Source organism: Elephantulus edwardii, unplaced genomic scaffold, assembly GCF_000299155.1.
Source record: "Elephantulus edwardii isolate Elephantulus edwardi_28Jun2011 unplaced genomic scaffold, EleEdw1.0 scaffold00137, whole genome shotgun sequence".
Taxonomy (NCBI): domain Eukaryota; kingdom Metazoa; phylum Chordata; class Mammalia; order Macroscelidea; family Macroscelididae; genus Elephantulus; species Elephantulus edwardii.
In genome coordinates this window covers 2989045-3011052 of record NW_006399887.1, presented here as the reverse complement: position 1 = coordinate 3011052, position 22008 = coordinate 2989045, and the positions used below count along the sequence as shown (strand labels likewise).

General features: G+C 37.8%; 1 protein-coding gene across 1 annotated transcript in view; it reads left to right on the top strand.

The window, feature by feature from the left end:
* The window catches only part of SLAIN2 (SLAIN motif family, member 2), a 55510-nt gene that overhangs the window by 13102 nt on the left and 20400 nt on the right, over positions 1 to 22008 (top strand). Inside the window, exons 2-6 of the mRNA XM_006894159.1 lie at positions 6191 to 6339; positions 12998 to 13162; positions 15777 to 15938; positions 19978 to 20337; positions 20733 to 20870. Coding sequence (XP_006894221.1) covers positions 6191 to 6339; positions 12998 to 13162; positions 15777 to 15938; positions 19978 to 20337; positions 20733 to 20870 — 974 coding nt within the window. The remainder of the gene's footprint in view (positions 1 to 6190; positions 6340 to 12997; positions 13163 to 15776; positions 15939 to 19977; positions 20338 to 20732; positions 20871 to 22008) is intronic.

Genomic DNA, 22008 nt, shown 5'->3' with positions numbered 1-22008 from the left:
TTCAAAATACAACAACCAAAAAACCCTCACAGCCGTTGAATATGACTGCAACCATCAGGTTTCTGAGGCTGTCAATCTCTGAGAGGAGACAGCTCATCCTTTTTTCTCAGAAAAGCTAGTGAATTTGAACCACTGACCTTTCAGTTAGCTCACAACACATATTGCAGTATGCCACTAGAATACCTTTTCTGTAAAGATTATAATGAAGAAAATACTAAAAAATGGTTCTGCTCTATCACTTGGGGTCACTCCTCTCACTTATTGCTGTCAAGTCAAATCAACTCATAGTTGACCCTCCAGCATGTCTTCAGAGACTATAAATCAAATGGGAAGAGATTGCCTATCCTCTTGTGGAGCAGCAGGTAGATTTGAACTACCTGCCTTTAGGTGGCAGTGCAATTGCTTGCCCAGTAGGGCACCAGAGCTTCCTTATGGGGTCGCTATGAGTCAAAATTTAGACATTAACACATAGCCGCTTCTATATAGTTAATTTGAGGAAGAGAATACTTTTTATCAAGTTGAGGGGCTGTAATGATAGGGAGTTCTGGTGGCCTAGTGGTCAGGAGCTGTACTGTTACCCCCAAAGGCATGGTTGGTCTCCTGTGCAGTTAAACTGCCTCTAAAAACATGCTAAAGGGTTAGCTGTGAGTTGGTTCTGACTTGATGGTGGTGGTGGTTATTTGATGTTATGTGCCATCAAGTTGCCTACGACTCATAGCAGTCCTACGTACAACAGCTCTGAACCCTGCTCTATCCTGTGACAACCTTATTGTTGTGGTAACCTTATTGTCTCACACGCTCATCCCCCCTCCCCAATACCCCAGTGACTCGAGTCAATCCATCTCATTAAGGGTCTTCCTCTCCTGCACTATCCCTCCACCCTCCCAAGCATAATATCCCTCCCCAAGCAATAGTCCCTTCTTGCAACATGCCCAGAGTATGTCAAGTGGAGCTTCAGAATTCTTGCCTCCAAGGAGGAGCCTGGTTTCACCCTCTCCAGGGTGAACCTGTTTGCTCTCCTGGCAGTCCATGGTATATTCAGTACTGTTCTCCAGTACCACAGCTCAAAGGCATCAGTTCTTATGCCATCCCTCATCATTGTCTTTCTCATGCATAGCACGCAATTGAGTGCTATCCACAGTGTGGATTAAGCGTGCTTTAGTCTCCAGACTGACATCATTGCTCTTCAGTACTTTGGAGAGGTCTCTGACAGCATACTTTCTCAGTGCAGTTCATCTTTTGATTTCCTGGCTGCTGGTACCAAGAGTGTCAATTGTGGAGCCAAACAAACTAAAGCTGTGAACAAGCTCCATCTCTTCACCATCTAAAATGATGTTGCCAATCAACCCAGTGGTGAGACTTGATGGTACACAACAGTAACAGTAATGATAGGTAGCTCTGGTGGCTCACTGGTAAGGAGTTACACCTCTAACACCAAGGAAAGTGGTTCAAATCCCCCATTTGGGAGAGAGAAGATGAACAGTCCTGTGCCTCTGAAATTTAGTCCTCTGAAAAACTGCTGGAGGTTTAGTTATGAGTCAGTGCATAAAAACAACGATTGTTAAGTAGGTTAATTCTTTATCATTCAGAAGGTCATCATAAGAATTATTGGTAGAATTTAGAGGTTGGAAAGTTTTTGTTTAAGAAAGAATTTTTCAATGGCTTATTCAGACATCATATGGACTGCTTTATTTTTTAATTAGTAAATTCCTTTTTTATTTCAGTGAAAGTTTGCAAATTTTGTAGAATTGATTAACTTACTGCAGTGTCTAATCAAATTCTGAGGAGCAATGGTGGATTGAGGCTCAAATATCAAGAAGACAAAGATTCTCACCACTGGGCCAATTGGCAGCATCAGGATGGATGGTGAGGAGATTGAGATTGTTAATAGCTTTAGTTTGCTTGGCTCCACAGTCAACACTCTTGGCACCAGTAGCCAGGAAATTAAAAGACATATTGCGATGGGGAAGTCTACTGTTAGGGACCTCTCCAAAGTACTGAAGAACAGTGATGTCACTCTGGAGACTAAGGTGTGCCTGATACGGGCCATGGTCTTTGCAGTCGCTTGCTATACATCAGAGAGTTGGACAGTGATTAGGGAGAATAGAAGGAGAATTGATTCCTTTGAGCTGTGGTGCTGAAGAAGAGTTGAATATACCATGGACTGCTAGGAAAATGAACAGGGTCATCCTGGAGAGGGTTAAACCAGTCTGATCCTTGGAGACAAGGATTCTGAAGCTTCCTCTGACATACTTTGGACATGTTGCAAGGAGGGATAGGTCCTTGGAGAGGGACATAATGCTTGGGAGGGTGGAGGGACAGCGCAGGAGGGGAAGACCCTCTAGAGATGGATTGATTCAGTGACTGGGGTAATTGTGGTAGGTGTGTTGGAGACAGTGAGTCTGGCACAGAACAGAGCAGGGTTTAGGGCTGTTGTATATAGGGCCGCTATGAGTCACCGGCGACTTGATGGCACATAACAACAACAGTGGTGGCCTAGTGGTAAAAGGTGCAATCCTGAAGGCACACAGTTCAAATCCACTAACTGCTCCAAGGGAGACCATCTCTTGCCATGCTATTCACTGCCTCAGAGAACTGCTGGAGGGTCACCTGTGGATCGGTTCCCACTAAATGATACGCAGCAATCAAATTCTTAATGTACATTGCCTTTCCCTTCACTTATCTACTTAAATATTTGTATTTTCTTTCCTCCTTCCCATTCTTGGTGTAGCCATCCTAGAATGATTCTGTGTGCAAAACTTTCCTTATTTTAGCTTTTTTTGTGGTAATGATTTTATGCCATAATTATCCTTTTGTTGACTAACTTATGTCACTCAGCATCATTTCTTCAAGATTCATCCATTTGTGCAAGATTTCATCAGTTCTTTTTTTAACGATGCATAATAATTGCAGTTCTGGAATGAATGCACCATAGTTTCCTTAGCCATTGATCCTTTGATTGACACTTCAGTTGTTTCCAACATTTTACTTTACATTTACAGTTAGTAGCTCACGGATTCCTGGTGTCTTATTTTTTGCCAGTACTTTCAGTGCTGTTCATCACCATTGGTTCTATATTGTGTGTTACTTGCAGAAATTTTTCATCGTTTACTACTTTTTTGTTCAGTAACATGATTTATTCCCTCCCTCCATCTTTTGATATGTCCTGGATTCTTCAGGTTTTCCCCCATAGTGTCTCTCAGTATTGCAATAACTCAAAGACTTTGGCTGTTTTTCAGTTCTTTCAGCTTGAGACTTTGGCTGTTTTTCAGTTCTTTCTGCTTAAGAAATGCCAAGTGAGTTCTTATTTTTCATTCTCCAACTCTAGCTTTTTACACATTCCTTTATACTATTTTGCTTCGTCTTCTCAAGCTGCCCTCTGGAATCATCTGTTCATCTCTTTTACTTCAGCATCTCTAGGTTTGTTTTGGTTTCTGGTGCAATTTTCAGAGTTTCTTTTGACATCCATTTTCGTTTTTTCTTTCTCCTCTGTCTTGATGCCATCCCACAACTCATCTGGGTTTTGATCAGTGCCTCAATGCCTTAAATCTATTCTTGAGATGGTTTTAAAATTCAGGTACGATAGGCTCATGGTCATACTCTGGAAAGGTGTGCATCAGGGCTGTATCCTTTCACCATAACTATTCAATCTGTATTCTGAGCAAGTCATTAGAGAAGCTGGACTTTATGAAGAAGACTCATCAGCATCTGGGTTATGCAAATGACACAAACTTGCTTGCTGAAAAAGCAAGGAGGACTTGAAGTTCTTACTGCAGATGATCAAGAGCTGCAGCCTTCAATATGGATTTCATCTCAACATCAGGAAAACAGAATTCCTCACCACTGAGCCAGTAGCTAGCTTCATGATAGAGAAAAGATTGAAATTGTCAACAGTTTGTCTTACTTGAATCCACAGTCTTGGTATTAGCAATCAGGAGATCTAGAGACCTATGGCCTTCAGACAGTCTGCGGTCAGGGACCTCTCCAAAGTTCTGAAAAGCAGTGATGTCAGTTTAAAATTAAAATGTGCTTGATTCAAGCCATATTCTTTCCAGTCATCTCCTGTGCATCCAAAAGCTGAACAGGATGACAAGAAAATGCCTTTGAATTGTGTTGGAGAAGAGTGCTGAATATCCATGGACTGCCAGAGAACAAACAGGTGTGTCTTGGAGAAAGTGCAACCAGAGTGCCCCTTGGCGGCAAGGTTCAAGAAATTTTCTCTCAGGTATTTTGGGCATGTTGTTAGGAGAGACTAGCATTCTTGGAAAGGTGAGGATCAGTGAAAGAGAGGAAGACTCTCAGTGAGATAGATTGATATGACAGTGGGCTCAGGTGTATCAGGAATGATAATGACAAAGGTGGCCCAGGACACGACAGAGTTCAGATCCATTGTTCATAGGGTTCAAGTATGACCATACATAACAACAATGCTTATTCTTCTTCCCTGTTTTATTTTCTTCATAACTTTACTATTTTATCAATTTATTGTCTTTCCTTAATGACAGATATTTTTGTGTGATTGCATTTTTTTCATTACTCCTATCTTTAGTAACTGCAATAGCGGTAAAAGCTATTTTGTCTTTTATTTTGTCACATTTTATAAGTATTTCCATTAAAAACGGCCTATCTTGTATCCTTTCAACTTGGCAGTTCACTTGGCCCAATACATATATCTCCTACAAACTGCGACATTCTTCCATATAAATCATAATATAGTCATTAAACTCGGAAAATGCAATATTGATAAAATATCATTTTCCTTATAGTCTGTATTCACATTTCACCAGTTTGCCTTTTGTAATTTCTTTTCAAGACTAACCTTTGCATTTAGTTGTTATGTTTCCTCTTTTAGTCTCCTTAAATCAGAAACACTTTATCTTTCAGAGCATTGACAAGCCACTTGTTTTGTAATACGTACCTCAGTTTGAGTTTGTCTGGATGTTATAATCATTGCTTTAGAAACTAGCTTTAACAGCAGTTGCTTTAGTTATCATCAACATCATTGCCATCACTAGTGTTTAATTAGTATTTCTTATGATCCAGGTAGCATGCAAAACACTCTTTTATAAGTCTATTTCCTCCCCCCCCCATTTAATTTTTAGACCGTTTCTACTAGGTAGAAACTATTAGTCCATTTTATAGATACCAGTCATTGCTGCTTGAGTGAGAACACACTCATAGCTACCCTTCTGTTGTGTTTCCCAGGCTATAAATTGCACAGGAAGAGATTGCCCATCTGTTGAAGTGGAATCACCATGAGGTCTAAGCTCTTTTGCTATTTAGCTGAAACCAGCTCCTAGTTGACTCTCCTGTGGATTTTCTGAGACTGGACATCACATGGGAAGAGCTTGCTCATGATTTCCCGCAGAGCAGCTGGTGGATTTGAGCCATGAGAGAGTTACATTGGGTTAGCTACACAACTTCCTTTGCATGATACCACCAGACTGGGACTACCTCATTGGGTTTCCAAGGCTATAAATTTTAATGGGACCAGATATTCTCAGCTTTCTCCCTCAGGGTACCTAGATTTGAACCACCAAACTTATAATTAGCAGCCCAACACTTAACCTATTATGCCACTATGCCTCCTTTTAGGAATGGAGAGTTATTGGCTTCACTGAGTTTGTTTAATAATTGAAGTTTGAGTTGCTTTGTTTATGAAGTTATTATTTTTCTTCCTGGGTACTGAGTAAATGTGACTCCTTCTAGCCAGAACTGATTTGTAATTGGCCCTAAATGGGTTTTAGGAGACTTTAATTGGCACTGGATGAGATTATCCCATCTTTGTCCCAGAGGTGCATTTGAACTGCCAGAGTGGTGCCACCATTGGGTTAGCAGTGCACTCTCTGTGGACTGCTACATCAGAACTCCCTTACGTAATTATGTTGTGTTGTTGTTGTTATATGCTGTTCAGTTGGAACTCATAGTTGACCCACCAACTGGTTCTCAGAGTCTGTAAATTAGACAGGAAACTGCCCATCTTTCTCCTATAGAGCAGCTGGTGGATTTGAATCATATACCTTCAGTGTAGCAGCACAACTCCTTACCACTGGACTGACAGAGCACCTAGTAAATATAGACAATTTTAAACTTAATCCACTATTTTTAACTTTCTTCCTCAATTTAAATTTATCCCTATCTTAAAATACTGTGCTTTATAATGATTGTTACTTTTTGTTTTGTTTTCTAGGCTTTATTCATCACCAAAGAAAAAACTTACACCAATGCAGAAATCGGTTAGCCCATTAGTTTGGTGCAGGCAAGTTTTGGATTACCCAAGCCCTGATGTTGAATGTGCTAAAAAGTCTCTTATCCACAAACTTGATCAAACTATGTCAGGTATGTCTGTAATTTTGCTTGGAAATTCATCTCTTTGCTTTTTGTGATCAACAACCAGATAAATGTTGAATAGTATATTTTTAAGAAGGTATTTCCTTACCTGGTCGCATTTTTCAAATCTCATTTTGCGTGCCACCATGAGAATATCATCTGACTCACACTTACTGCTTTCAAATCAGTTCTGACTCTCAGCAAGCCTTCATCAGGTTTCTGAGGCTGTAAGTCAGAAGGAGAGGACATTGCCCATCTCTCTGTGGAGCTACTGGTGGATTCAAACTGCTGTACACTTGTGGCCTTTTGGTTAGCTGCTCAGTTCTCCACTTATTTCACCAGACCTACTCTTGGGCCCATAAACCCTTGTTTTAGTAACAGGTTTTTTGTTTCATTTTTTTCCCTTTAATTCATTTAGCCTCATCCTGAGGAAAACTATCAATGAAATAAAGGGTTCTCTGTGGTAATTTTTTTCTGATAGAAGTTAAAACAAATGATTATGGGGGAAAAATGTTTTGGTGTGCTTGAAAATCGTCTCACATATGAAATGTTGAATAAATTCCAGTGTATTGGGAAAATATGGCTTTGAGAACCAGAATGGCCTAGCCCTCACTCCAGCACTTAATTCAGTGTGTTAGGTAATTTTAGGTTTAAATTGCTTTTCTGCTTTTATTTTGTTCACAAAGCTGACAGAGTATATCTGTAGCTACTAATGGCATTTAATAAATCATGCCAGTATAAATGGAAGCATGGGAATTATATTGATCCTTTCTTGGAATTCTCTCAATCTCTTTTAGGAATGTTACTGTTTTCTGTAATAATACCTGGTTAGGAATCTTAAATAATTTTTTAAGTTTTGCTTTTTGTTTGTTTCAAGTTTCCTTAAAAGCTTTGTGCTGAATTAAAATTTATTATTTTGGCTTTATCATTAAAATAATATGCTCTCTTGTTAGAGATCAGGTTAGAAGTGGTCAAGGAGGCCAGGGTAGACTAGCTGTACAGTTGTAGTTGGCATAAGAATAGTCCGTGTTTAGTTGGCTAGTTATGCAGATGTACTGGCAAAATGAAATTTATGTTTGCTTGTTGTAAGGAGTACATGGTTATTATATGCAGATGACTTACAGAGTGGTGTTACAAAATTTCTAAGTCTTTTTTGCCACTGAAGTCTTAAAGTTTATATGCTGGTAATGATGAGAAAAAACACCATACTTAGTAGAGTTTGTCCTATAGTAGGGGAAACATTAATGCAAATAATTTTTTTTAATTGTTGTGTGCTGTCAAATCAGATCCGACTGGCATAAGAGGAGATTGTCCCTCCTTCTCCAGTGGAACATCTGGTTGATTGGAACCTCATGCCTTTGGGATTGCAGTGCAGCTTCTTGCCACTAAGCCATCAGAGCTCCCTGAATACAAAGAATTTTTATAATTGATGATATATAATTAAAGGCATTGGACGTTCTGAGCTTGAGAAATAGGAATTTCCCTTCAGAAAATAACATTTGACCTGAATCCTAAAGATTCAGAAAAATAACAAAGGTGTAAAGGGAAAGAAAGAGGAAATAGAGCATTTCTAGTTAGAACCAGTGATAGAGTAGCTTGCAGAAGCTGGAGTGGCTGAAGTATGAAGAAGAAGAGAGGTGAGAGATAATACTGGAAAATAAGAGCCAGGCCCTTTAAGCATGTTAAAGATTTTGCACAATAAAAGTCATTGTTAGAGTTTATTCATGGGTGCATTGTGGTAAATTCACTCAAGCTGGTGTGTGGACAGTAAACTGGGAAGGGACCAAAATGAAAGTAAGATGCTTTTGAGATAATAACTGCCTCCCTCTCTCACTGTGTGGTAGGTAAAAGAGTGGTGATGGAGATGGAAAGATAGGAAAGTAAAAGTAGGAAAACAAAATATAAGAAAATAAAGGAGAAGAAAGTATCAACAGTAATTTCTAGATTTCTAGCTTGTGTGCCTGCATAAATGTTATTACCATTCTGAGGTAGAAACCCCAGAAGAAATTTTAAGGAGAAGCTCATGAGTTTGAATTTAAATATCTTAATTCTGTGTTCACTTTTCTTACCCAAGGGGCACATTAAATGAGAAGTATTTGTGGACCTTATGCCCAGAGATAAGATTGGGATTGAATATACAAATAAGAGAAGTCTTTGGTGTATAGATAATAATTGATGTGATGGATACAAATGAGATTTCAGAGAAGAAATACAGTGCAGTGTGTAAAAGATGAAAAGAATGAAGACTTGAAATGCTAGTGAAAGAGAATTTGGCTTAACAGGAGACCTAGAAGGAGCAAAGAAAAAAAATTAGGTCTATATTTCGATGATCATGTTATTATGTCCAGTTGAGTTGGAACCTACCCCTAGCTGACCCTCCAGAGGGTTTTCAGAGGCAGGAAGTTACATGAGAGGAGATTGCCTATAATTCTTCTGTGGAGCAGCTAGAATATATATGAAACTCAACTTACTGTACTGTCCGCCCTATTATACTCTCTCACTTACCTGGCTAAGCAGAAAAAAACCTGTTGTCCTCAAAACTGCTATTAAACAAAACAGAAACCTCAACATTATGTCTAGCCTTTTTTTAAAAAAAAATAATTTTAGCAAACCTTTCCAGTTTTTATTATCTCCCCATCCCTCTTACCTATCTTTATTGCCTAGTTCTGTTCAACACCAGAAATCCTATAAAGGCTTTTTTTTGTTCTCTGAACTGGTTATGTCAAACTCTTGGTCGGAAATCACTGCTGGCTTTGTCATAATATTTTGATGCCTGGGCAAGTTGCTGCAGGCCTTCCATGAATTGGCCTCAGCTGGGTGTTTATGTTTTGTCCCTGACCTTGCTTTACCAGAATAGATCATTCACTCTTACTCCTAGAATATGACATATTTGTCAACACATGGTTTTTGTCCATGTTATAAACACAAGTGAAAGTATATGCTCTGTCCGGTTTCAGTGGCCTACTCATCCTCTTAAGACTTAACTACTTGTGTTCTTGGGGCTGTTCCCTTACATAGTCGGACTAATTTCATTTTACCTAGAACCATTGGTGTTTTCTGCATATTCTTCTGTGTTTTTAGAGAAAGCATTGTGCTATATTTGGTGTTATGTTCTACACAGTGTTTTGCCAATAATCATCAATGCCTGTGGACTGAGTTTAAGCTATAGGTTGTCTAGAGATCAGAAAATGGGACACGGTGGCACAGCGATGTGAGCATCTCTGTACAGGACCAGAGGGAGTGAGAATAATACAGCACCTCACTGCCCCAGAGCCAAAAGAACAAAAAAGTCTGTGGCTTAGCCCCATGGTTCCTCTCTTGTCACACCAGCAGCACAAGACTCAAAGTTGTAGGACTGAGGATGGGTTTAATAGAGAAATAAATTGGAAAATTAAGGAGGCAGACATTAGCATCCAGTGCAAATCCAGGTGTTAGCCCAGGCACAGGTCCTTAGTTAGCTCAGGTTTCAGTTCAGCAACACAAATTCAAGAAGCCTCTTTTTTTCCTCAGTTATCCAGCAAGGTTGCCTCAACATTTATGTCAGCCTCCCCTTAATTATCCAGTAAGCATAGCAAAATCTTTAACTGCAGCCTTTATCTCAGGCTCTTCTAGTTACACCTTGCCACAGTTTCTCTGCAGTAATGCAACAGTCTCCTCCACCATCACCAGGATCTCAACACTAAGGTCACCATCAGATCTCTCTCTAGTCTCCCTCAAGTCTTGCCTCCCAGTGTGGGGAGCTAGCTTGTTTGCACTCATGTGCCCCCTCATCCCTCTTCCTCTTCCTCTCCCTCTCCTTCTTCCTCTTCCTCTCCCGTTCCCCTCTCCCTTCTTAATCCCATCGCTGTTGATGATTTGAAAGACCATGTGTCCATAGGGGGCTAATGTAATGGCTTAGAAAAGCCAGCATTTTAAGCTAACACCACAGTTGTAGAAAATGGTGAGAGGAGGAAATGTTATTTTAAATAATAGTATTTTTTTTAAATTGGACTTGAAACCTTAGCACTACCACTTGTGTAGTTTTATATGTATAACAAACATTTTTAATCACATTCTTGTATTTTAACTATTGCTTTAACTTTAAAAAAAAACTAACTTTTAAAAAAATTTTTCAAAAGCTGTTAAATAATAGTATTTAAAATAAATATAACATAGATTTCAGAGTAATACATGTTTACAATAGGAAAATGAGAAAATATAAATATGCTTAAGGCCACTGGAGGAAAATCCACAATGAGATGAATTGACACAATGACTGCAGCATTGGGCTCACATGTATCCTTAAGAGATGGTTTGGATGGCATAGGATAGATCAGGATTCAGATCACTTTTTCATAGTGTCACTGTGAGTTGTACTTGACAGCATCTAGCAACGAAGATTGATAGGAGTTCTCGTGGTCTAGTAGTTAAGACATTTGTACTGCAGTCCCAAAAACACACAATTCCAAATTGTCTCCTCCCATGCTTGTTTTTCACTGCCTCTAAAAACCCACTGGACAGTCAGCTGTGGGTCGGTTTCAACTCAGCAGCACGTAACAACAGCAGCAGCAATGGTTGATAGGATCTCTGGTTGTGTGTGTGTGTGTGTGTGTGTGTGTGTGCGCGCGCGCGCGCGCGTGTTGGACTGATAACCAGAAATAGCAGTTAGAATTCATTAGTCACTTCTCTGGAGGGAAATAGCCACTCTCTTCCCAGAGGATTTGTAGCCTTGAAAACCTGATGAAGGGTCACCATGAGTCAAAATCAAGTAGATAACAGTAGGTTTATTGTTTTAAGTTTTGTTTGGTAGGTTTTTCTTTCTTTCTTTTAGTAAGGGCTGATAGAGGAGGCTTAATGGAGGGTGGTTAATCACATTGCTTCTATTCAAAAGATCTGCAGCTCACATCCACCAGCCAATCCATGAAAGAAAGAAGAGGGCCAATCTGCTTCCTTGTAGATCTACAGCCTTAAAAACCCTATAGGGCATTTCTATACTGCCTTGCAGTATTGCTGTCAGAATTAACCTGATGGCAATGGTTTGGGTATCCTTAAGAATTGATAACAGTTGTTAAATAAGCTTTCCTACAAGATAGAAGTGAAGGAATTTAGTGGCTAATCTGTTTAAGAATGGTTCTTCCTATGATGTTATTTTGGTACAAATATTATTTCCTTTATTTGCATAATACTGTGTAAGAGTATGGAAACAGTTTGGGGCATTATTAACACACTCTCTTCACTTACCAACATGGTTTACATCATTATGCAGAATCTGCTTTATGTAAAGAGAAGACTGAGCAAACCCAGAGTCCAGAGCCCTGGAGCTGCAGTGAAGCCTGTACAGCTGTGCTCTCGGTCCCAAGACCTTGCCTCCTGGCTGGTACTTGAGGACCTGGGACCTAGTGGTTGAATTAGAAGCACAGTTGGGATTCTGAGACTTGGGCCAACAGCATTGCCTCTGGGCTGATGCTTGAGAGGGCCTGAAGCCCAGCAGCTGGACTAGAGGCATAGTTGGGTCTGAAGCAGCCAGCGAGTGTGAGGGGTAAAGACAGCTGGAAAAGGGCTGCTTCCTGTTCTTGTGCTACCTGAAGCCACTCCTCCTGCTGCCCCAGTCGCCTGCTGCTGCCCTCTCAGCTTTCAGAACTCCTCGAAAACAGACAGCATGCTGGAATACAAGATGGGGAGCCTGGGTACTGCCAGCCACTTGGAGGAGGAGCTTGGCAGCTTGAGTTGCAGAGGTTGCTGATTCTGCTGCAGGACACTTGAGTAGAAGGGAGCAGCAGTAACCTCCCTTCCTCCCAAGCCCTTCCAGCTTTTCATAAACTCTTCTCAAAGATAATGTCACTGTTAGACCTGCTTTGGAATCAAATGTGACTTACAGCAACCCTGTGAACAACAGTCTGTATCCTGCCCCTTCACAATATCCGATAAGCTCAAGCCCATTGTTACTGTATCAGTTTATCCTGTAAAGGGTCTTCCTTTCTTTTTTTAATTGTCTCAACTTTCCAAGCATGATGTCCTCCTTCATGGACTACCCCCTTCTAGCAACATGCCCAAAGTATGTGAGATAAAATTTCACCATCCTTGCCTCTCAGAAGCATCCTGGCTGCCCTTCCGCCAAGATAAACTTGCTTGTTCTTTAGGCAGTCCATGAGATACTCAGGACTCTTCTCCAACACAACAACTCAAACACATTCATTCATCTGCCATCCTTATACATTGTCCATCTTTCAGAGAAGCAACTGACATACTCCCTCAAACTCGTCCACAGTCCTTTCTTTACTATGAAGAGTTGCTGTGATTGATGGCTCCTTGCAGTGAGGATGGGATGGAACCAGCAAGAGGCCTTCTCGAGAACTGACTGCTTCAGGAGTGAGCCTGACAGACATTGAGTGGCTCTGCAGGCTGGGAGCTAGACAGTGCAAGGAAACCCAAGTTGTAGTGCAAAATAGTCCAATAGTTTTACTGTTGTCAGAAATTCAAAATGTCATATAATGAAATAATTAAGTGAGGAGTAGGTGTGTGTATTTTTCCTCACTATCATAAGAATGTCTGTTTAAATCAAGATAGGTAATGACTTAATGAATTTTGTACTAGGAAAATTTTTAAACAAAATTATTAACTTTTTAGCAAAATGTTAAAATTTTTTCAATTACTAAATTTGATTTTTCTTCCCTTCTCATTAATACAGCTTTCAAGAGGCAGAATTTATATAACAATCCTTTCAACTCTGTGAGTTATACAAGCCCTTACAGTCCAAATGCAAGTAGCCCATATAGCAGTGGTTTTAATTCTCCATCCTCAACCCCAGTGCGACCTCCTATAGTCAAACAACTTACACTTCCTGGAAATTCAGGTAAGGGGGAAATTAAGTGAAATTATTAAGGAATGGGTTTTAATTTACCACCTTGCCCCAGAAAAGGATTTACTCATCAACAGGTTAATTTTATTTCTTCAACTTTTAATTAATTACAAATAATTTCTTTGTGCCCAAGACTACTGCATTAGGAACCAGAAGCATGAAAATAAGTCAGTGTTACATCCACAAAAAATTTTAAAGTGGTGCGTACTTACTTAGATTTTTAAAAAATCTGACTAGATTGAGTGGGATCACAACCTTGATTCTTTTAGTCAGTATCTACTTTTTAAATGCCCTGCTTGAGTTGTAAAAGCTGTAAAGTTAAAACTTGTGAAAGTTTTAATAAGATTTACTACAGTAGATAGATAAGAAAAGGCAATATGTGAGTGTGCCAAGAATGATCCTAACCCATGAGGATCACATGTGTGTAGAGTAGAACTGCTCAATATGGTTTTCATGGCTCTGACCTTTTGGAAACCAGGCACATCTGCATTCCAAAGTCCATGAGGGGATATTCAAACTACCATTCTTTTATGTAGTAGGTAAACTCCTACCCTGTTGCTATTAAGTTGTTCTCAAGTATCAGAGTCCCTATAGGACAGAGTTGCTCGGAAGGATTTCCACAGCTATAATCTTTACAGAAACAGACTGCTACATTTTCTCTTGTAGAGTTCACACTGCTGAGCTTTTAGTTAACCAAGCTCTTCACCTCTGTGCCACCAGGACTCCTTTGTTCAACTCTTAAAAGTCATAGATTATATTGCTCTGAGCTAGAGAAAAACTGTTTTTCTTTGGTTCTGTGACTCAAGACTGTTCCCCTATAGTTTACTATTTTTTGAGATTTAATCATTTAGTTAATTTTCTTGCTGCTGCTATTAGCATTAATTACATTCTTGTATGTGCTGGCATCGGAATTGACTCATAGCTGACCTCCCAGTGGGTTTTTGGAGACTGTAAATTGCATGGGAGGAGATTGGCCATCTTTGAGTTGGCAGCGCAACTCCTTATCCCCTTGACCTTTTACTTGTGTACTCCTTAATCTTAATTGGAAGCAAGAGTGGCATCCACTTACTAAACAACATGCCTCCAGAAACTTTATGAACTTTGATAAGTGTCAATAGTTACAGAAAGGCTTCAGACTTTTTTGTTCATAGGGTCACTATGACTTGTGCTCGACTCAAGGCAGTCAGCAACTCCTTAATCTAATACCTCCATTGACCTTGCCCTTTGCATTGTCTGTAGGTTATTTTACTTATGACTATATCTTGCTAAAGAGTTTAATTTGGCATTTTTGTTTAAAATTTAAAAAAATTTATTAAAGTATTGTTTGAACTCGTAATACTTTTCCAGTCCTTTATGCTATATGTTGTTCTTGGTCTTCTTGGTCTCTTTATGTTCCTTTAATGTGAGTGCTAACTCTTAAATTGAAAAATTCTGGGGAATAAGTGTTTCAAATATGCATGAGAAATATTGGTGACAGTGTTAGGATTTTTGTTCACTCAAAGTTGATGATTTGATGAAATAATTTCCTTAAAAACAAGCTCTAAACTGTTTTGGATGTAAGCCTTAATTTCTCAGACATGTCTTCTGAACCCTTTAGTTTAATGATAAAGTACTTTTTAAAATCTAGTTACTTTCTTTTTTTAATTTGCTTATTGGTTGGTTTTTTAAAAGAACATTACTTTTACTTTTTTCTCTATGCTCCATGCTTCAAGGCAGTAACTCCCACAGGTAAACAAGAATGGAAAAGGGGCTTATGACCCAGAAGCCTGGCTGCTGGAGATGCAGAGAGCCTCACTTTGTGTCTGCCCAGAGCCAGAGCAAAGCAAAAATCCAGTTATTTTCTTGGTCTCATTTTTTTTTTTAAATGCTTTTACTACTACTACAGTAGACTCCTTGGCTCCATTTTGTTAGTTTGGCAAAGGAGTTTTGTAAATGCAGCATAATGTAGGCAAAAATTAGCCTAGTGTGCTTTTTAAAAAATTTGTTCCTGAATCTCTTAGGAATCCTAATTTTCCTCAAATTATAGTTTTCTCCTTTTGGAAAAGTAGATGCTTTTATTCAGGGCAAAGATAATGTCTGAACTTGAGGAAGAAAACACTGTCTTATAAATCTGCTTATAGTGCGTTTTTTTTGGCTGTGTTATAAAAGTTGAAATCTAACTTCTCGTTATTGAACATTAATGATTTCCCTTGCACTGTGTTGAAAGTGCTATTCATAAGAGGGTAGATATCATAGTTAAAGAACTGTACTTTTTGTATTTATGTCATCATGTGATGATGACGTCCTGGTAGAATAATAGTTAAGCACTCAACTGCTCACTGAAATATTGCAAGTTTGAACCCTGAAACCACTCTCTGGGAGACAGATGTGGAATTTGTGAGTTTGGAAACTCGGTGGGCAGTCAGTGCTACTCTGTTCAGGAGTGTTGCTTGAGTCTTTTTTTTGCATGAAGATATCTCTCTAGTTTTAGTAGACTTGGTTTTTAAGCTCAAGATTTGGGAATTTTGAAAACAGAATGGGTAGAATACTAAATCAAAGACTATCAAGTTAATTATAATAATAATTATGCAATTTTTGTTTTACTCAAGTTTAAAACTTTTCCTTATAGGTAATTTGAAAAATTCATCAGACAGAAATCCTCCACTCAGTCCTCAATCCTCCATAGACAGTGAGTTAAGTGCTTCAGAATTAGATGAAGATTCAATTGGATCCAATTATAAGCTAAATGATGTAACGGATGTTCAGATTCTAGCTCGGATGCAGGAAGAAAGTAAGTATTGCACTTCTAAAGGGTTGAGTTGTTCCATTGTTACTTGCTTTTGATGTATTAAATATGGCTCAGAAACTATTATGAAATGCAGTGAAACAAATAATGAAGTAAACGTTTCAGAGCCTTATTCAACAAATGTAGAAAAATTTCTCTGTTTTCAGAATCCATTTTACGTAGAGCATTTGTGCGAGGAGGGGAAGATATGTTCTTTTTCTGTGACTAGTAATTAGTTACACACCCTGTTCTTTAGACTGCATAAGTCTGAGTTTTTTAGTGTAGTGCTCTCAGATTTCATTATTATTGAACACTAGGAAGTTTTTTAGTCTTTCCCTCTTATTCCTGCCCTTCCCTCGTGAAATTTTATTTATTTATTCACATATCACAACGTTGTGGTCTCTAAGATTTTTTTATCTCATGTACAAATTTTTGTACACTTAGGAGAGAGTACTGCTCTTACTGAAAATGCAATGACTAAAGTATAAAGAAGGCCTTTATGAGAAAATTGGAATTGTGCCATTAAATTATGTAAAGCATTTGTTGATCTTTTTGTGTTGTTGAGGACATGCACAGCAAAACATATACCAGTTCAAGCATTTCTACATACACATTGTGGTGACATTTATTAGGCCTAGTCTTTGGGTTAGTAGTACAGCTCACTGTGGACCACATCACCAGAGCTCCCTTTGATTCCATAGAGAGAGATCTTAAAAGAGCATAATGCTCAAAGCAGACTTTTTTTAAACTAGCTAAACTAAAATATTGTTTGGTTTTAAGAACAAACCATCAGATAATATTTTTGGTTTAAGTTTTAAAGATAATCTCAGGGCAGTAGTTAGAGGGGTTTTTCCAGCTTCTCTCGCTGTAGAAAATTCAGAAGTCTGAATTCTAAATTCTGTTTTGCATTCCCTCCCCCATTTGATCTGTCTTCTGTAGAATCATTGATCAAAATGTTTGATAATTCTAGCTGAGCACCATCCAGCTGTAATTCTCAAACATTTTGATCAGTACTTCCTTTTGGTCTAAAGACAAAAGATAGAAGTTAATCATTGGTGCAGTTAGCACACATGTCATATCTTCCTCTTTCCTTCTTTCTTCAGTTGCTCCAGGTGAATGTTGTTAGGTGCAGTTGAATCAACTACAACTCATTGACCCTGTGAACAACATATCTGAATTTTACTCTTTCCTAAGCCATCCTCACCATCTCTGATTTGTTCTATCTAGTCAATTGTCACTCTGTCAATCCATTTATTAAGGGTTTCTCTTGCTGACTATCCACCTTTCCAAGCATGATAGTTTTTTCTGAGGATTAGATTAGGAAAATCTGCTGTCAGGGACCTCTCCCAAGTGCTGAAGAGCAAAGATGTCAGTGTAGAGACTAAACTGCACCTGATCCAGGCCCTAGTCTTTACAGTTTCTTGCTATGCTTAAGAGAGCTGGACAGTGACTAAGGATGACAGAAGAAGAATTGATCCTTTTGAGTTGTGCTGGAGAAGAATATTGAGCATACCATCATTTGCCAAGAAAGCAAACAAGTTTGTCCTGGAGAGGGCAAAACCAGCCTATTATCTGGAGGCAAGGATTTTGAAGCTTCATCTAACATATTTTAGGCATGTGGCCAGGAAAGGCCAGTCCTTGTAGAAGGACCTCATGCTTGGAAGGGTGGAGGGACAACGCAGGAGAGGAAGTCCCTGGATGAGATGGATTGATATAGTGACTAGGATAATGGGGGTAGATGTGCCAGAGTCGGTGTGATTGGCTCAGGATAGGGCAGGGTTCACACCTATTGTGCATAGGGTTGCTGTGAGTCGAAGGCGACTCAGTGGCACACAACAACAACAGCCCCTCCTGACACCATCGTTTTATCATCCTTGCCTTTAAAGAGCATCCTGCTCGCACTTCCTCCAACACAGACTTGTTTGCTCTTTTGGCAGTCCATGGGATGTTCCATATTCTTCTCCAGCAGCACAATTCAAAGGCATTGACTATTCTTCTCATCTTTATTCACTGTCTAACATTCATATGATAGGAAGCAAGTAAAAAAAAAATACCATGGCTTGGATCAGACACACTTAAAGTAATATCCTTGCTCTTCTCTATCACTTTAAAGAGATGTCCCTAACAGTACATGTTTCTAATGCTACTCATCTTTTGATTTAACTGCTATTACGATTGGTGTTAATTGGGGATCCAGGTAAAATGAAATCCTTGACCACTTCAATCTTTTCACCATTTTATCATGAGGTTGCCTCTTTGCTCAGTAATGAAAGTTTTTGTTTTCTTGATAATTGAGTTGTGATCTATATTGAAGGTGCATTGGATGGCAGTTTGCAAACTTTTAAGATTCTGCACTACACAACGAGCTATGAGGTGGAAGTGCTAAACACATCCTTGAGCCTTATAGAACTGGGATATTCTGTGAAACCATGACTCTGTACCTTCAAACCAAGAAACAAAACTCAGTGCAGTTTTTTATTGTACATAAACAGTCTCAGAAGCTCTATTTTTTGGGGGGTAATAGTTCTATCTATTAAAGAGTGTAACGCTGTACAACAAAGAAGCTTTGTAAATAAAAAAAAAAAGAGTGTAATGGTGCTTTTTGCCAAGTCATTCTTGAAGCTTCTTAAGTTACAGATGCTTTTGAGAATCCAATAAAAGTTATAATAATTTCTGCCATCCCTGAAGTGCTTATATGCACAGAATACTTCATTTTGTCTGAAAGTGTGTGGATGGTCCCCCAGCACGGTTCTCACCTGAATTTAAGAGGATAATGATGGTGTCTATATTTTGTGCTCATTCCCAAAAAAGATTATTGGACAGAATGAACAAAATCGCTGGAGCAGTACATTGACAGAGAACTGCTAAACGTGCAAGCTGGATTCAGAGGAGGCTGTAGAACAAAGGATATCATTGTTGATGTCATATAGATCTTGGCTAAAAGCATAGAACAGCGGAGGGATGTTCACTTGTGGTTTATTGACTATGGATGATGATTAATTATCACATTAGGGACAATGGGAAATACAGAACAATGCATGTTGCTTTTGTGGAATTTATACCTAGACCAAGATGTAGTAATTTGAACAGAACAAGGGCATAGTAGCCATTCTGTCCTTCTGTCACTTTTGATTCATAGCAACAGCAATCCTCCATTGGATATCTAACACCCTAAGCCTTTAGGGGAAGAGAACACCCATTTTCTCCCACAGTGTAAAAGAAAAAGTTTGCATCAGGGTTGCTCACTGTTACTTATTTAGTCTATATGCTGAGCGAATAATCTGAAAAGCTTGAAGCTGGACTGTATAAAGAATAATGTGACAATCATGATTAAAGAAAGACCCTCTTTTTTTAGAGGTGTAATTTGCTTTCTAATTATGTACAATTTGTCATATTTATGAGTCAAATTAACCTAAGGATTACATTGCCAAGGAATGAATTTATTCAAGGAATGAATGTCTTTTTACTAGTTGGACAATCATGGTTTTCCCTAAATTCTTTTAATATTAGCCTCAAATTTGGATTACTATGTTTAGACAAGTTTTGCCAGCACCACTTGTTGAAGAGGTTGTCATTTTCCCATTTGATAGACTTTATTTCCTTTTGAATATCAATTTTCCATAGATAGATGAGTCCATTTATGGGTTCTTGAGTCTGTTCCATTGGTCAATGTGCCTGTCATTGCAGCAGTACCATGCTGCTTTGATTATTATAACTGTTTTGAGGTCATAGAGTGCTATGGCCTCCATTCCCTTTTTTTTCAAGAGGTTACTTTTCAAATTGTAATTCTACCTTAAAATAACTATTTCATACTCAAGAATTTTTTTTAATTGGACAAAGGTTTATATATTTCATTGTATTTAAAATTTATATGTTTCATTCAGTGTAAAATCATTCGTTGGGAAGATGTCTAAGATCCTTTAAGTAGAAAGGAAGTTTTCTTTTACACTTTCTACCATATTTCAGTTTATGTGATAGTCTTTAAGTATGTTAAAATGTTTAAGTGTATGAAAATAAGGTAAAATGAGACATTTATTATTGCCAGGTCTCCGGCAAGAATATGCAGCCACCACGTCTCGGCGCAGCTCTGGTTCATCTTGCAATTCTACAAGAAGGGGTACTTTTAGTGATCAGGAACTTGATGCACAAAGTTTAGATGATGAAGATGACAGTATGCATCATGCAGTATACCCTGCTGTTAACAGATTTTCACCATCACCACGCAATTCACCTCGACCATCACCTAAACAGTCACCCAGAAATTCACCTCGTTCACGATCTCCTGCTCGGGGAATGGAATATAGTAGGGTGTCCCCACAGCCTATGATTAGCCGCTTACAGCAACCTCGTCTTTCCCTTCAAGGCCATCCCGCAGATTTACACACAAGCAATGTTAAAAATGAAGGTAAAATTAACAAACTTTATTTAGAGGTAGAGTTCTGGGACAACTGTTTATATTTTGAAAGTAACACTTTTAACTAAAGTTTTCTTGGATAAAACAGTACTTTGTGAATCAATACAAAAATTAAGAAGAAAGTAAATTTTACTCATCTGTCTTGCTTTATTCTACTCACATAGTGATCTGCATTTAGATTTTTTTTAATTTACTTTTATTTTGTCCTGTTCTACCTGTTTATAGACTCAGGGTTGAGGCGGGTTTTTATTCTTTTTTTTAAAATGTGCCTGATATTTAATTAAAGAATTTTATTAATTTTATTTTAAAATACTAATTAGTATTATTTTCATTTACACTTTTCTGGAAGAGTAGTTTACATTTTTAACTGAATTCTGTTCTTATAGAAAAACTAAGACGTAGTCTTCCAAACCTGTCCCGAACATCTAACACACAAGTTGACTCAGTGAAAAGCAGTAGAAGTGATTCAAATTTTCAAGTGCCAAATGGAGGAATACCTCGCATGCAACCTCAGGCTTCAGCCAGTAAGTTCTTCTTTCTTCTTTCAGCTGTTTAAAGAAAAATAGCATTATAGGTATTAATTTTGTGATAAATAATTTGTTAAACTGTAATAGTAATAAAATGAAGTGTTTATTAGTCCTAGTATGATGTTAAAAAATGTATTCTAGTCTTAGTATGATGTTAAAAAATATATTCCTTAATAAGAACTTCTCTTTAATAATCTCTGATTTTAAAATATCTCAAAAAGCTTTATTTTCTCATGTTTTGGGGTTTATTATAATAAAAATAATATATTGTTCAAACCTATAATATAATAAATCTCTAATCAAAGTGGAATATTTCTAACCCAGTTTCCATCCTAAAAGAAAAGCATACAGTGAGAATTCTTAGATATATAATTTTATTTCCACAACTGTTGATATTAAGTATTTGACTTAAATTTTATTAATTTTCTGTTTCAGAGAAGACATTTTTAAATAAAAAAAATATAATATTAAGTCAATGTGGTCATCAGATTAATTGATAATAATTACTTGCAGATTAAAATTTGAGATGTAAAGTTGTTAGAAACCATGATTGTTTCCAAATGGATCAAGATTTCTCTGTTTATATTATTTTGTTTGTTTGTTTGTTTAAATTATATTTTTGAAAATAAATTCAGACTTCAAGTTACGATTATAGTTTTAGTTAAACAGAGGGTAGATTTTTAAAATATTAAGAAAAAAATTAATGTACATCATGATTAATAAATTCTGGTGATTGAATAGATACCATACCAAGAAACTATGGATGTAACAGATTTTTCTAACTGGATGAAATGTTTTTATATTAATTAATTATTAATTAAAAAAATGGCTTTCTTTTGTGTGCCAAGTATTAATGCTAATTTGTGACAAGTGACAGTTTCAGCTAAGCAGATTCTCTGTTCTGCTTTGTAGCACAGTGGTTGTCATGAGTTGAGATTGACTCAACAAGGTTAAATTTGGTTATTTTTGATGAGTATTAAATAGTTACCACTAATACATAGGCATTTCTTGTAGAATACAAATACGCATTTTTAAAAATTTTCTCATTCTGTAATACTTTGCATTAAAAATAATGGTGTCTTAGGGGGAAATAATGATTCTATAAAATACTAGCACTATTATATTAAATTCTTGA